The sequence below is a fragment of the Phalacrocorax carbo genome, chromosome 3 (assembly GCF_963921805.1).
Source record: "Phalacrocorax carbo chromosome 3, bPhaCar2.1, whole genome shotgun sequence".
Lineage (NCBI taxonomy): Eukaryota > Metazoa > Chordata > Aves > Suliformes > Phalacrocoracidae > Phalacrocorax > Phalacrocorax carbo.
Window position 1 is genome coordinate 26,563,424 of NC_087515.1, and position 15,000 is coordinate 26,578,423.

At 37.0% G+C, this 15,000-nt stretch overlaps 1 protein-coding gene across 1 annotated transcript in view; it reads right to left on the bottom strand.

The window, feature by feature from the left end:
• The window catches only part of USH2A (usherin), a 391,083-nt gene that overhangs the window by 158,344 nt on the left and 217,739 nt on the right, over positions 1-15,000 (bottom strand). The window contains exon 37 of the mRNA XM_064446238.1: positions 2,029-2,208. Coding sequence (XP_064302308.1) covers positions 2,029-2,208 — 180 coding nt within the window. The remainder of the gene's footprint in view (positions 1-2,028; positions 2,209-15,000) is intronic.

Sequence of the window (15,000 nt, forward strand, 5' to 3'; positions counted from 1 at the left end):
AAACAGCTTTTTTTTTTGTTATCCTTGAAAAGAGAATGCTACATTTTAACACTCATTAAAAGGCTGTGATTTTGTATATAATGAGACCTCTTTCACTTGATCAAATGACACTTCTGTCAAAGTGAAATCTTGGCCACTGAAGTCAAAAATAAAATTCCTTCCAATTTTAGTAGCATCTAGATTTCCACTTTTTAATGATTTATAAAGTGAAGGCACTGAATACAGCCCAGTGCAAAATTGCCATTATACTCATAATTTAGCATGCAATGAAATTGTGTGGCATTCAAAGAATCATAATAAACACCATAGTAAAGTAAACATACATTGTCCTAGATATACACGTATGTGTGTACCCATATAGTGAGAATATAGTGTGTGTGAGAGTACTTCTCATATGTGCTGCTTCATTTATTATCCATTTCACTACAGATCACAGTCCACTGGACAATAGTATGGAAGATTTCTTTAATAACTCTCACTGCTAATTTAATTCTACTTAAACACACATATCCTAGTGAATGCCACATGCTTTTCAGCATGATTTTATGTGTAAATCAGGATAATATGTTTTCAGATCATTAACTAAAAGGAAGCATGAACTAAAACCTATTTAATCAATGAGGTATTGCTTTTAAACTACCACAAGGTCGTAAAAAAGATAATTTCAAAGCTATAAGTTTTCTAATTGTAATCAACAACAATCTAATGATGAAAGAAAGTGTATCTTAATGGCTGTCATAAAGTTGTGCACATCCTTGCCTATCTTTAGAGATCCTTTATCTTCTTATTTGGTAAAATTTTCACTACCAAATTTTGCTATTTCTACATGCAGAATCAGAGTGTGACACTGGGATTAGAAATGCAGTGTCTTACTGTTCAGTCTTAAATGAGCAGTAAAACTCAGATGCAGTTTTATTATTATATGACAATGTATATTTGTTAATATTAGGTATAATCTGGCAATCAGATTGGAAAAGTGTAAAATGTGATGGGAACTTACCTTTCCCTTCTTGCTCAGTAATCTGTCATACAAACTCTGCATTTTATTTATTCACTTTTCAGAAACCTTTCTGTTGGTTTGGACCCAAAACCAATCCATCTGTTTGCAAGCAAACTGTTCCAAGTGTAATTGTATTTTTGAGCTGTAAGGTTTATGGGATTTTTTTGTTTGTTTGTTTTTTGTTTTGTTTACTGTAAAATGATATGTGTGTCACTCTACGCTATTCCTGCCCATCAGCTACACCTACACTTCTCTCAAGATCAAGTTTTGTTGGGCTCTCACTTTAGAATTCCAACTTGCCTTAAATTCATTGTTTCCACTGTTTTTTTCAACAAAACATAATTCACTCGGATGTCCATGAAAAGAGAATGCGAAAGGAACACATATACATCAGCTGTATATTTAAGCCTTCGTTTAAAAAAAAAAAAATTAAAAATATGTGCACAGTGTTTAGGGACTATATCTGAGCAGCTCTCTTTTTTCAAATTTTTATGAAGATAACATCCAAAGTGGCTTAGAGCCTCATTCGCTGTAAATCAGCACACAGCAATTGTCTTTCTTACAGCTACACCACTTTGCTGATTCTGGCTCAATATATTACCAATGGTTTATATTACTATTATTAAACAAATTATCTAAGTCTATCCAGTAAGTGCTCTTTGCCAGCACTTAACTTTCATTCTAAAGCAGATTACAAAATGCAGGTGACTTTCTCTATATTCTTAGAATAGATTAGCTGTCCATGATAGAATATACCACCATTCACAGACAAAAAATGAAGTATATAATGCACTTCTTACCTACATAATATGTTATCTATACAGCTACCTGGTTTCATTCTCTAGTTCTTAAATTGAGCAATGTGACAAATTCGAAGCTGAAGAGAACAATTTTGTTAGTAAGAACTACTAATGCAAACATATTCTTCTGAACTTCCAGTCCGCAGTTGCAATAATAAATAACGTTTTGTTCAACAGAGTATTTGTGTAATTGTTACATGCACAGAAAAAGCACTTTTTCATACTTACCTCCTGGAGGCATGACTACTGTTATAGCATCACTTATCAAGCTGCCCTGGCTGTTCGAAGCATTCACTTGTACTGTGTAGTTAGAAAATGGAATCAGTCCTTTAATGGGTACCCATACATTGGATTCGTTACTGCTGCATAACATCCGAGTACCATTTACAGTAGAATAATTAACATTAGCTGTTATGAAAAAAAAAGAAAAAAGGGGAGGTGGGGAGAGAAGAACAAATGTTAGACCTTGCATCTGCTACAATTTTCTGTCTTTATGAACCAAGTCTTATTTCTACTCAAATGACTAGTTGCCGTTGATACCAATAACACCAAAAAATGGCCTACTGGGAAGAAAAAGTATTATTCACCGTTTTCTCCTCCTTTTGCCAACAGTTTGTGGTACTTGTTAAACTTGCAAAATGAACCAACTATGTAGTTGCAAAGCTGACTGCTATATATTGCAAACAGAAGCCATTCTTCAGAAATTACTCATGTTCTAGAACAGCTGTGTGATAACTGCAAATTCAAAGCATTAAGGTTAATCCTCATGCCTACAAAAACCTCGTAAAACTTCTTGAATTCACTAGAAAAACACTTACCTTGGGAGTTTATAAGCTAACTCCATTGCATACATAAGAATTAGTCATATGCGGTTACAAAAACAAGCTTTCCAGCATGGCCTGCAGTCCTCTCAAAGATAATAAAAGGATTTGAAGTATTCGGTTTATCAGTTGAAATCATCAGAGGACAGCACAGCAACCTACATGTCCTTTACAAGCCTTTTAAGATCTCAAACTTAAGATAAGACATTATTCTACCCTACAAAAATAACAAAATAAACCTTTTCAAAATACATGAAGAGTAAGACTGAAAAATAAAAAAATTGTAGGTCAGGTAACAATTTTTTTTTGACTCAATGAAGATTTCACTCACGTATCTGAGAGCAAAGCTGAGCTCATTTAAAGATTATCCAATATTTTGAACATATAAAGTGCTATATAAATGATTAATATTATTACTACTATCCATCATTCCATGGAAAGCTCTCACATTGAAGTCGATGGAAATTCTGCATTACAAACAACAGCAGAATCATGCAAGTCTAAGACCACAGGATTGAGAATGAGATTAAACACAATATAACTATTAAAAATATCTTAAATTAATTAAGGCATTGTCACAGGCAGAAGATTGAATATTCACATCTAAGTCCTCTACAAAATCTAAACAGAACAGAATTTAAAAACCCTATAAAATCCTTTTTAATTAATTTTTAAGAGAAACTCATTGGGTTTGCTCATTTTTATGCAAGTTTCAAATGAACTGTTAAAACTGAAATGTTATTAAACCTGAAACAGTTTTTCAAATATCCCATATCTCTACGATGTGCACTAACATTTGCACATGCAGTACATTTCAGTCATGCTCTTATTACAATTGAGCATCAATGAGTGATCTGGACTTTGCTCTAATTTTGGGATTCCCATAAACAATCTGTGAGTCACTTCCGGTACAAGTCCAAGCCATTCCATTATTTTGATGTTCACAGGGCTGCAAAAAGGGTGTTTTCAGTTTTTCTGCTGGTAACATATGGCAAACTTACTTTGAGTTTTTGGGGAGGGGAAGGGTTTTATAAAACTCTATAAGTTTGCCTTGTAGCCTAGGTCCTCATTGCTCAAATTCTGCCTGGATTACTCCATGCCATGGTACCAGACTGCCCAAACACACTACAGTAGTGTGAATGTAGAATAAGTTCATGAAACCTGATGGATTTATTTTGGATTTCAATGAATTCTACATTAGCCTGAGAGGCCGCAGCAATGGAGGCAAAGCTTCTTACCATGCAAGAATAACAACCACATTTTACACATTCCACGTTCAGACATACCAAAATTCTGCAGAAGCAAAGTTATTTTGTCTGTGATTATTCCAATGTACCCAGACGACTCAGCCAGCACTAGAAAAATGCATCTGCATTACTTGACCTCAGCTCTTAAATTGTATATCAAACTCCTTCTGCATTTTTGTGAAACTGTCTCTGTGTGATGTGGGAGCAGACACAATCCAACAAAGCACGTTTCTCCCATTATCTATCACAGCTTTTCTGTGCACCACCAGGCAGTGGTGCACGGAATTTGCAATGCCTGCCCAGCAACATGAGACCGTTATGTGCACCTATTGTTTTGTTAACAACAATAAAGCCATTAGAAACGGTCAACTGACGTATAGATTCTTAAGGTTCTAGTGACATGAAACACTTATGGACTCATCTGGCTGTGAAGAGAGATGTGTTTTAAAAATGTTTCACCTACAATGTGCAGGAAAAATTAAAAATCCAGTGTTGACAGACCAAGGCACGTAGGATAGATTCAAACCTCAAGCATAAAAGTTGGCTCCCTAACAGCAATTCCTGTGCCCAATGCATGAGAAAAATCAACTTTCTATCTACAGTACAGTTTTAACATGTTTATATTTTTATTCTTATCCACCTCAGCCCAGATTGAAAGCATGTACTTCCCCTGCTGCTATTTTTATTCCACTATTAATCTTTCTTCCAAGGGCTAACTATACTATATTTTTAAAAATACAGTTTCAAGTAACAGAAAAGGAATTAAAAGGCTAACACTCCATTCCAAGTTGCCTGGATAACAACATTAATATACAGTAATTATACAATTAGTTGTAACATTAAATTCTAGTTATAGCAGAGTGATTACTCGGCAATTATAAGAAGTATATAATTACTCAATAATTAGGAGAAGTATGTAATTACATAACCATTTTATTCAGCTCAAAAATGAACTTGCAAATTTACAATGAGTTAGACAACATAGCAATTCAAAATTTTTCATTACTTCTAATAAGAACACTGAGGTGCACTTGCAGGTTTCCTAAGGTGAATTTTACGTAGCCAAAAGGTATTTTATTCCATTTACCAGCCAAGCAACTTCATGCTACTGGTAAGTAAAATATTAGAAGAACATTTTTAAAAAGCAGGTCTTGCTGAGGGTGACTTGCAATATGCAGCTTTGCTGCTTCTCACTGTTTAAACTTTGCTTTCAGTGGTCTGGAAAATGCAGACACATAGGTTCAGCCTGACAGAAAGCAATACAGTGATAACCCCGTCATATCGCTCTGTGCCATTCCTGCCTAGACTGCTTCAGTGTGGACCCTGTTTGTAAGTATAAATGAATGAGGCCTCTTTTTTCCCATTTTTTCATGTGCATTTTTCTCGCTGTCCTGCTCATAGGTCCTACTGTAGACTACCAGCAAGTCTGCCACAGACCTAAACAGCAGCTGCCTCAGACGCTGGTAAAGTCCTAAGAGACATTGTTTTACTTCAGACAAGTGGTTTCTAACAGAATGCCACCTTGTTACTGCACATTTCTGCCCCCTAACTTTTGCCATGAACAGTCCAACAAGAAAGGTCCCTTCAAAACATAGCTAACATGAACAACCTAATCAAGAAGGCAGAAAACAAACTCCTAGAACTGGCTCACCACGTTCTTCAATACTTAGACATGCAAGCGCCCTTACCAAAAGATTAATTCAGGTGGAAGGGGGCTCTGAGCCACCATCTCCTATAGCCCCTCAAAAAAGACTAAACCCTTTGCGGACATGCAAGGCTTCCCCATGCTCCTTAATCTTTCCATATTTTTGCATTGCAATGGTTTTGTTCTTTTCCTAGCCTTCCTCCTCATAAGGCTCTCCGTATTTCCCCCAATATTTCTGAGGGATGTCTTTGGCCGAGCCTGGTATTTGAAAAAAAGGCGTGCTCTTCCCAGTTTACTCCTCATTTATACCGGCTCAAAGTATCTCAGTTTTTCAGGAAAACATTATCCAAATGAAAAAATCAGGGCTAAAAAATATCCATATACATACTTGAAAACTAGGTATATGTGAAACAAAGTTGAGTAATAAAATATGCTTACGTTAAAAAAATACACAGATACATATCCCATTCAAAATCATTGTTTAAAAGTGCTAAGCTTCACACAGCACTCTAGCTGGTGAGTATTTGTGTTTGAAGGTTTGCTGTGGTTTTGGGTGCACATTTTGAAGGGGGCTCCCAAGCAGATGTGCATTCCTGTTATTGAGTACTACTGTAAATAGGTGAATATAGCTGCTGTGGGTCGGTGGTGCGTAAATTACTGCTATCCTGGGTCCGTCATCCTGTGGGGTTCACTAGATTGAAATAACATAAATGGGTATCCTTTTCCATTCTTGTTATAATCATTGTCACAAGAATTTTAATGCCTCATATATTCCGTAATTTTTTTCTGTGTGCTGTACTGCTCTGACCTTTTCAATATTCTGTAATTTGACTGGCTGGCCATTTCAAGTTCTCTCCTTTTTACAGCCTTATTAACTTGTGGGGAAGAGGTGAAATGGACAGCCAATCAGAGTACATAATATTGCAAAGGTCACAGTAGTACAGTATAGTATCAGCAGACACAGAATACTGTATATTAGTCATTAGCGTTCTGATATCTTATTCATGTGACAAAGGTTGTAAGGAGCGCAGGAAATGGTAGAACATGAAACCATTCTCATGACAAAGACTGCAATGGAAAAAAGAAATAATACAAACTAAACTCATTCATCTCACATTTAAAAACTGGGGTTTTTCCAGAAATTGCCACATTTAAATGTACTCTTCCCATCTGCATCAGGATTAATGTTTTTAGGGAAAAAGGTAATAAATTGAGATGTTTCCTTTTCGTGTGATAAACAGCAAAAACTCATGTTTCATTTGTATGAGCAAGCGTTTCCAAATCACCAAATACTTTTATTGCTATCATTGCATAGCTATTAAAGTAATAAGTTTAAACATAACCAGTCTAACGTGTTGGTATCACAAACTCTTTGCCACAACTGTGCTGCTGACTTTAGGAAGCAAGGAGGCCATGCTAGTGAAAAACAGCACTGGGCACTTGTGCTTTTCGTTCCTTAACTGTCAACAGCTAGCCATCATTACACAGAAGATATTGGTCAAAAATCGTTTTACAGTAAGGTGAAGCTTCAATCACAAAAGTACACTACAGACTGTGTGCAAGTACATAGCAAAAGGTATTTTTTGGACGAGTCTAAGGCTTTGTGTCATGCTTTGAAATATTATTACCAATCCATACTGTTTCCACTATGTACATACAGGTCTTGAAAAATCTGTTTTACTTAGAAAGCATGTTGCTCCACAATATTCAAACAGACAGAAGCAGAATCATCCCTACCATAGAAAGACTACTCAAATAATAAAGGTAGAAAAAATCCAGGTCAAGGAACAGTTCATAAGAGGATCTAAAGAATTATACAAAGGTTACTTAATTAACTAGCACAACAATAACTACAGTTATTTTTATGCCTGCTTTATGTGTATGTGAGCATACAGAGTTTAAGCATGTTATCCTGGGCCACAGAAAAAGGTACTGTCAGAACAGCAAAATAAAAATGAAACAAAACCTCATTTGTTCAGCCCCTTTCCTCATCCTTCCACGGGTCTCATCTTCATGGAACACCATCTTCTGTCACTGTCCTGGTTCCTGGCTTTCTGGCACCAAGTCTTTTGGGAAAAATTCTGTCAACACGCACACTTCCTCTTTAGTAAGCTCAGCCTTTTGTCCATTAGTTTTGCCTATTCTTCAGCCTCATTAACTTCCAGATGAGCTACTCTTTTCCTCCCAGCTAAGGTTTTCCTTCCCTCCGTCTCTGCCTTTACCACTATTTCTAGCGCAGTATTCAGAATAAAAAACATGACTTTCCATTATTTTGATTATCCCAATAAAAAACAGCTAAAAATGTTTCCCCATCATTATTGGTGACCCTCTTTTCCTAAGAACTGTAATAACAAACTGTTTTCCGATTGTCATCCCAATTGTCATACTGATCTTACTAAGTGGTTTCTGTGCTTTGATGCCATACACCTCTTTAAAACAATGTGCGGGGAGGCGGGGGGATTTGTGCCTCAGTCTCCTGAACCACTACTTGTTCCTCTGTTCCTGAGTTGACAGATGCACTGTTCCTAAGGACTTACCATGGTCTCAGTCCATCAACCTGAGTCCAAAACTTAAAGTCTCTCTTATCACAAGAAACCTGCATTCTCATGGGCTGGAGGGAGTTGCTGGATGAGGCAAGGTGGGTAGTTTGAAAGCACTGTGGCAAACTGGTAAATCTACGAATCCAAAATACTAATTTTTCTGTAAATAGTGGACAGTTCACATTATCTTTACTGAAAAACCTTAGCTTTTTCCTTTCTCCCTGGTAATTAAAGAAGCCTTTAGTTTTAAGACTGAAAAACAGAAAACATTTAAAGAACAAGATTAAAGTTCTTATGGCCACATACAGCAGAAACCTGGAAGCTCAAAGGCCCAGATGTACTTTCTACCTGTATTGCTCAAGTTGTTTCTTTGGCAGCTCAGTTTCCCTCACTATAAAGCAGGCAAAGCACCTTCTGTGACTTTTCACGGACTTAAATTTGGTACAGCTAATTTAGACTGTCTATAAACTTACAGAATGCAGATGCTGAATGTCCTGTCCGCCACCCTGAGCTGGCCCCCAGTACAGGCTGGATGCTGATGCTGGGAAGCAGCTTTTCTGAAAAAGATGGGGAGGTGCTGCTGGACAACAAGGTGACCACAAGCCATAATGAGTCCTTGCGACAGGGAAGGCCAATAGCCTCCTGAGCTGCATTAGGAGGAGCACTGCCAGCAGATCAAGGGAAGAGATCCCTTATCTCTATTCAGCCCTGTTGAGACACATCTGGAGTGATGGTCCAGTTCTGGGGTCCCCAGTACATGACATACATGGACTTACTGGACTGCAAAGATGATTAAGGTCTTGAAGGATCTACCACACAAAGACAGTTTGAGAGAACTGAGGTTGTGCAGCCTCATGACCAGAAAGCCTGGACAGGGGAGGATCTGATCAGTGTGTATAAATACCTGATATGAGGGTGCAAAGAAGTCAGACACTTCTCAACAGTATATAGCAACAGAATAAGCAGCAATGGGCACATACAGAAATACAGGAAATTCTGTTTAAACCTAAGAAAAAAACTTTTTTACTTTGAGGTTGGTCAAACACTGGACAAAGTTACTCAGAGAGGTTCTGGAGTCTCCATCCTTGGTGATATTCAAAACCCTGTCCTGGGTAATGTGCTCCAACCAACTCTGCTTGGAGAAACCACATTGAACTAGATGATCTCTAGAGGTGCTCTCCAACCTCAGCTGTTCTATAATTCTATGAAAATTTGCAGAATACTTCAAGAACCCTAAGGCAAAGCAGGGGTAATCATTACGATGAAAGCATGTTCCTGTCAGTAGAAATAACTGATCATTAGTGTCACAAACACAAAGGAATGTGCATTTATATGCTCATTAATTCTATGGACTGAAATATGAATAAAACTCACAGCTTGATGAGGAAGCTCGTACAGGAAAGTTAGCACAGACGCCATGGATAGTTAATGACTACAGCCAAGATTAGGCTCTGTCATGATGGCAGGCAGAGATGAATGTTTGGTGTGTGGTCTCATCTACCCTTTTGAGCTTCCATTTCAGTGCCATGAGGCTCTCAATTTAAAATCTCTGTATTTGTAGATGAAACTGTCAGGAAGAAACTTTTTTTATCTGAATTACTGGTTTTGGTTTTCTCGTTACTTTTTCATAAACTTAGAAATGTACAGTGAGTCGTGCAACTGAGTCTATCTCATTTAGACCTTCCAGTTAAAACAGGGTGTTCAGTATAGTGTTAAATCTCTGCTGTAAGTATATTCATCTGTATTGTAATTCTGCTACAACAGCGCCACGGGGCATCAGTCCTGGACACCCACACACACTGTACTGTGTTGTACAGACACACTGTCAGAACTCAGCCCATGACCTAAAGAAATCATAAAATAGGGTGAGGCCACCTAACTCAGGAAAGGATTTTACTAGAAGAACCAACCTATGTGGATTTCACACAGCCTTCCAGTGTCCAGGTGCTCTTATCCCAATATGAAGAGCAGAAAGCATCCCAGCACAGTGTACTATCCCAAGTGGCATAACATCACATTGCCTATAAATGAGGTGAAGGCATCAAACAGCAAAAATGTTTGCTGTGCTTGTGATGTTAAGCTGATGATACAGCATATAATTATTGATTTAATCCATTTGTTTGGGGTTTTATAAACAAATGATGAGACTTTATAAAGTTTATTTTGGGAGAGATTTTACACACTAAAAAAAATTCAGAAACAGTTAGCTTTAAAATCTTCAAGTTTGTTTTTCCATGGTTAGAACATTCTTTCTCTAGCTGCTGCAGTACATAAATGGAGATTATCACAGTATCTGGTTTCTGAATCTATGCCCATAATTCATGGATGCCAATAAGAATTTTCCATTCTCCAGGGACACTATCAGAAGGAGACTAGCTAAACACACAGAGCAGAACTGGGAGTCTCAAATCCATAATCAAATATCTAGATTGATTGTGTCACTTGCACTTGTATTGATTTCAATTGGAGCAGCTGACCCAAGGGAATAATAAAAATGTGGAGTAAAACTGATTTATGAGAACAAAATAAATCCTTTTGTGAGTGGTAATGAATTGGTACTATTTAACCCTTTCAATCACAAAGGGAGAACACTATTTATTTTTTTCAGAATGCTGAGTTAGCCAAAAGAAGTCATATAAAAAATGTCAATACTGTCAAATGCCATTACACTTAGTTGTAATACTTTGGAAGGAATGAAGATCTAAACTTGATCTAGGATTTTTATTTGACATAAGACATTCTTTTGGCTTTTCCAGTCATCTCACATGAGGCACCATAAATGATGCACTTGTAGATTGAAAGAATCACAGAATCACTCAGGTGAGTGTTTGTGGTACTTAAAAAGTAGCTCACTCTAGCCTACCTAGGGCAAAAATATTTAGAGTAACACAAACAGTCATATCAACTGCACGTAAAAGGATGACCTATCATAGTATCTTGATATTTCTGACATAACACTACAAAGTTATATAGTCAAAATCTAATTTGATTGCCTTTATATGGTTCAAATAAAAACGTCAAAGTTTGTCAAACCCCAATTTTCATCACACTTTCTCTACCTGAGAAAACAGATAGGTTTTACATCAGTCTCTAAAAAGAAGCATATTAGTTTGAAACCCACACATACAAGTGTTCAAACGCAATTTCCTCAACTGTGGAAGCTCTAGTCAGATCATATATCTTTAGTTTGGGTTATGTACTTACATCGTTGACACTAATCATTTAGTGTTCAATGTCATAAATTGTATTTTTGTATTTATGATTTACCATAGATACGATAGCTCTGTCAGTGTAAACTCCTCAGCCTTCATGTGGGTTAAAAACTGTAGAAGACATTCATTAACTAAAAGACTATTTTCATAGGAGAACTGACTGGCAAATTCCCTTTTACTCAATGTTGTTTACCAAAGCCATCTCCAGAAGATTGCTCTTACTCCCTAGAGTATTCTAAGGGAGGAGGGATGGTCTCAGAGACTATCCTGCTATTGGCGGTCACCTGGAATTTCAGCCTGTAAGAAATGATAATACGTTCCTCACTGAAATGGGGTTCAGCCTTACATATCTGCTTTATAACATGAAAGCCAATAAGTTACGCTGCACAATATAGAAGACCAGTGTACCTGTGACAAAGACATAACTATGAGAATAGAGAGATGCAGAAGATCAGTTAAAACACTATCTGCAGTCTGATGCTATAAGCTTTATCAAAGAAACAGTCCGATATAGAAATTAGAGAGAGACTGCTTTCATTTTGCTTTCTTCTGAGACACCTGTACCAAGGAATAGAAAAGCATATCTGGTGCTGAAGGAAATCATGCTAGTAGGTGGTGTATTGTGAAGTTGTTCAAAATCTACTGAAGCTTGACTAAACATTACCCAATAACCACCCTTAAGTGCATGCAAAACTATGAGTTTTCTAGCCATGCAAATCAAACTTTAAATGGCACATTACTCAGTGCCAAAATACCCCAAACTCCTGCTCTAGTGAACAGACTAAACATGACTATTTGAAAACAGATCACACATCCCCATTTTTTCCCCCCTTCAAACCTCTTTAGCACTAGTGAGTGTTATTAGTGAGGTCTTCAGCTAAGGGCTCCCACAGAAGCATTACACTTTGGGAGCGGGGTGGGTGTCTCACTGGTGCAGCAGGTGGTGATGATGATGATGCCAATGCTGTCGCTCACAGTGGGGATGATGATTTTTGCCACGCTGTTCCTCTGCCAGTGTATAGTTTCCTTTGGGAACTGCTCAATCTCCCTGTCAGTTGTTCCCATTTATGATGCTGTTTGTGCTGCGTGGAGTGTGTTAACATGTTCCAGGTCTTGTACACTGATTGGTCGCTAAACATCCGTGCACATATATTAATGGATAATATTTATTAAGCATTAGTTATAATTATCAACTTTGTTGTGTGCTAGGATTTGGGAGGTAAAGACCTCTGTTTTGTTCTTTTTAAATTGTCAGATCTAAATGTAAAACACGTACCTTCTTCTGCATCTTTGAAGATAATATTCCACAGAAGACAGGCTAGGAACCTTAAGGGGCTTCAGCATTCCTCTCCCCACTTCTGCTGGCATTTGCAGGTGGCATGTCTTCCCCCACCAGACACTGCTTTTATGCACTAAGTTGATTCTTAACATTCCCTATTTGAATTCTAATTGGAGAGTGTACTGAAAGCACTGTGCCCAATCAAGATTATAAGAGGAACCTTCTAATAGAAGCCAAATGAATAGATGGTCTGTATTTCCTTCTATTTATTTATATATATAATAAATATTAAACTAAAAAGATTAGATGAACAAAATGCTAATGTATATATGCAAAAGTCAAGTTGTTTATAGATGTAGGGGTTTTTTTGCCTTTTTTATTTTTTAACCAGAAAATGCTATATTCTGCTGCCAGAATTCTCTAGTTTGCCAAGAAAACGACTAGGCTGCAAGAAAGCTTTCTCATACAGCACCTCTGAATAAGCAGAGTTACCAGATGAAAAATTTTCCCATTACAAAAATACTAGATGAACGACATATTGCTGAAAAGTGAGAACCTTAGATGACATGTCAACAACAGAAGTTACAAAAAGTAAAAAAAAAATTAACCAACACAAACTAAAAAAAAACATAAGTTGATTTCTACATTCATGAGCAACAGAGTTTTGAGTATAACCCTGCAACTGTGCTGTGAAACTCCCTAAGGACATATAGTTAATTAAGGATTCTCTTTATGTCAGACTTGCATTCAAATGCATCACAACATCCAGGGGACTACAGATTTGGATTCATTTTGTGCTAATGCAGTCATCTGACACAGGTAGGAAGATAAGAATTTCCTCCAACTCTCTCCTCTGGAAAAGAGGTAATACCTGATTCTTCCTGTACTAGAACTTAATTTCAGATATCCAGATGCAATTAAAAATGACCCTGTACTTAATCTAAACCACCCTGAGGGTAAACAGGGCAGAATGAGGAAACTATCTGAAGGAAATAGCCTGACTCTGTCACCTTTCTTTCCCACTCAAGTCCTCTGAGAATTGGAAGTGTATCAGATAATGTCAAGAACTTTAACTCCTCTTAAAGAGAGAAAAGCTGTTTGTGATCTCGTAATATTAGTATTTCATGCCTCAGACTAACCAACTGCAAAACAAATTCCTCTCTAAACCTTCTTCCAAGGAGGCGCTGGGTCTTAAATGACTTGAAGCAAAGCAACTTGTGTTTGCAGTAAAAGATGTTGCCTGAGCACTGCAGAATTGGGACAGAGCCCTCAATATCTAAAATCATATTTGATCCCCGTATGCTGTTTGCTGGGAACAAATACTCTTCTGGAAAACATACCTGTACAGACTGAAATGGTGAAACAGACCCAACAAAGCTCCTTCCTGTATTTTACCAAGTACTTCCAAAGAGAAAGATTTTCAGAAAAAAATAAACAGTTTAATTAGAAAATTAAGGATAATTGATACAGATATTTCTCTTGCATATATTGTTAAAGCATGGTCAAACTATGGAAAAATCCATTAGCAGTATCCTCCTCTATTGGCAGAAAACCTAAACTATCTCCTGCTGATCTACATTTCACACTTGCAATTCCATAGTGACCTTTTCAACATGTTTATGATAGTATTTCCTTCTCTTTCAATTTGGCTATTGATAGTGTACACCTAGTCAACATTTATTTACTGAGATCTTGCCATGCCAGTATCTAAAACTCCAAAAATAAGTATCATCAGCAGTATCAGAACTAAACAGCAATGAAAAACCAGGACACGCATTAAGAAACATACTGGATACAAAAGTCAGGAATTTAAGGAAATTTGTGCAATTAGAATATTTGCTCTTACTTTTATGCATTACAATGTAGTCTTTACTGATGTATTACTGGTTTTACTGTAAGAGGATAAATACTCCCCACCCCCATAAAAAACCCACAGCAACTGTAAATCTCTGGCAAACTATTTAAGATGACCTGGGCCCATTAGAAAACAGTCTAGAATTAAATACAACTTATAACAAGGAAATAACCAATAAGCTCTGAGTCTGTTCACTTTAATTCCTATGAAGTGTGCATATCTGTAAAAACAGTTGGATGGAAAGTTATATGATATCTTAAATACGATGAATGGCAGACCCATTTGGTGGAAAAATAGTGTACATAAAATACTAAGACAGAGACATACAGATATGAAATTTGGAAGATTTGGAACAGGACAAAAAAGGGGCTAAGCCTGGGGACATCCACAGAATATTCAGCATTAGATCAGCTGGTGCCTCTAAAGTATTGGAATAACAAGTTCATGACAGAGAAAGTGTTAAGTTAATGTTATTTAAACACCTTCCATGTCATCAACCTGCTATCTCAACATACCATATGCTATAGTAGGGCACTGATAAGATAACAGCACATCAAGCAGAGTTTCACAATATACATTAGGGATGGCAGTGTAAAAATAT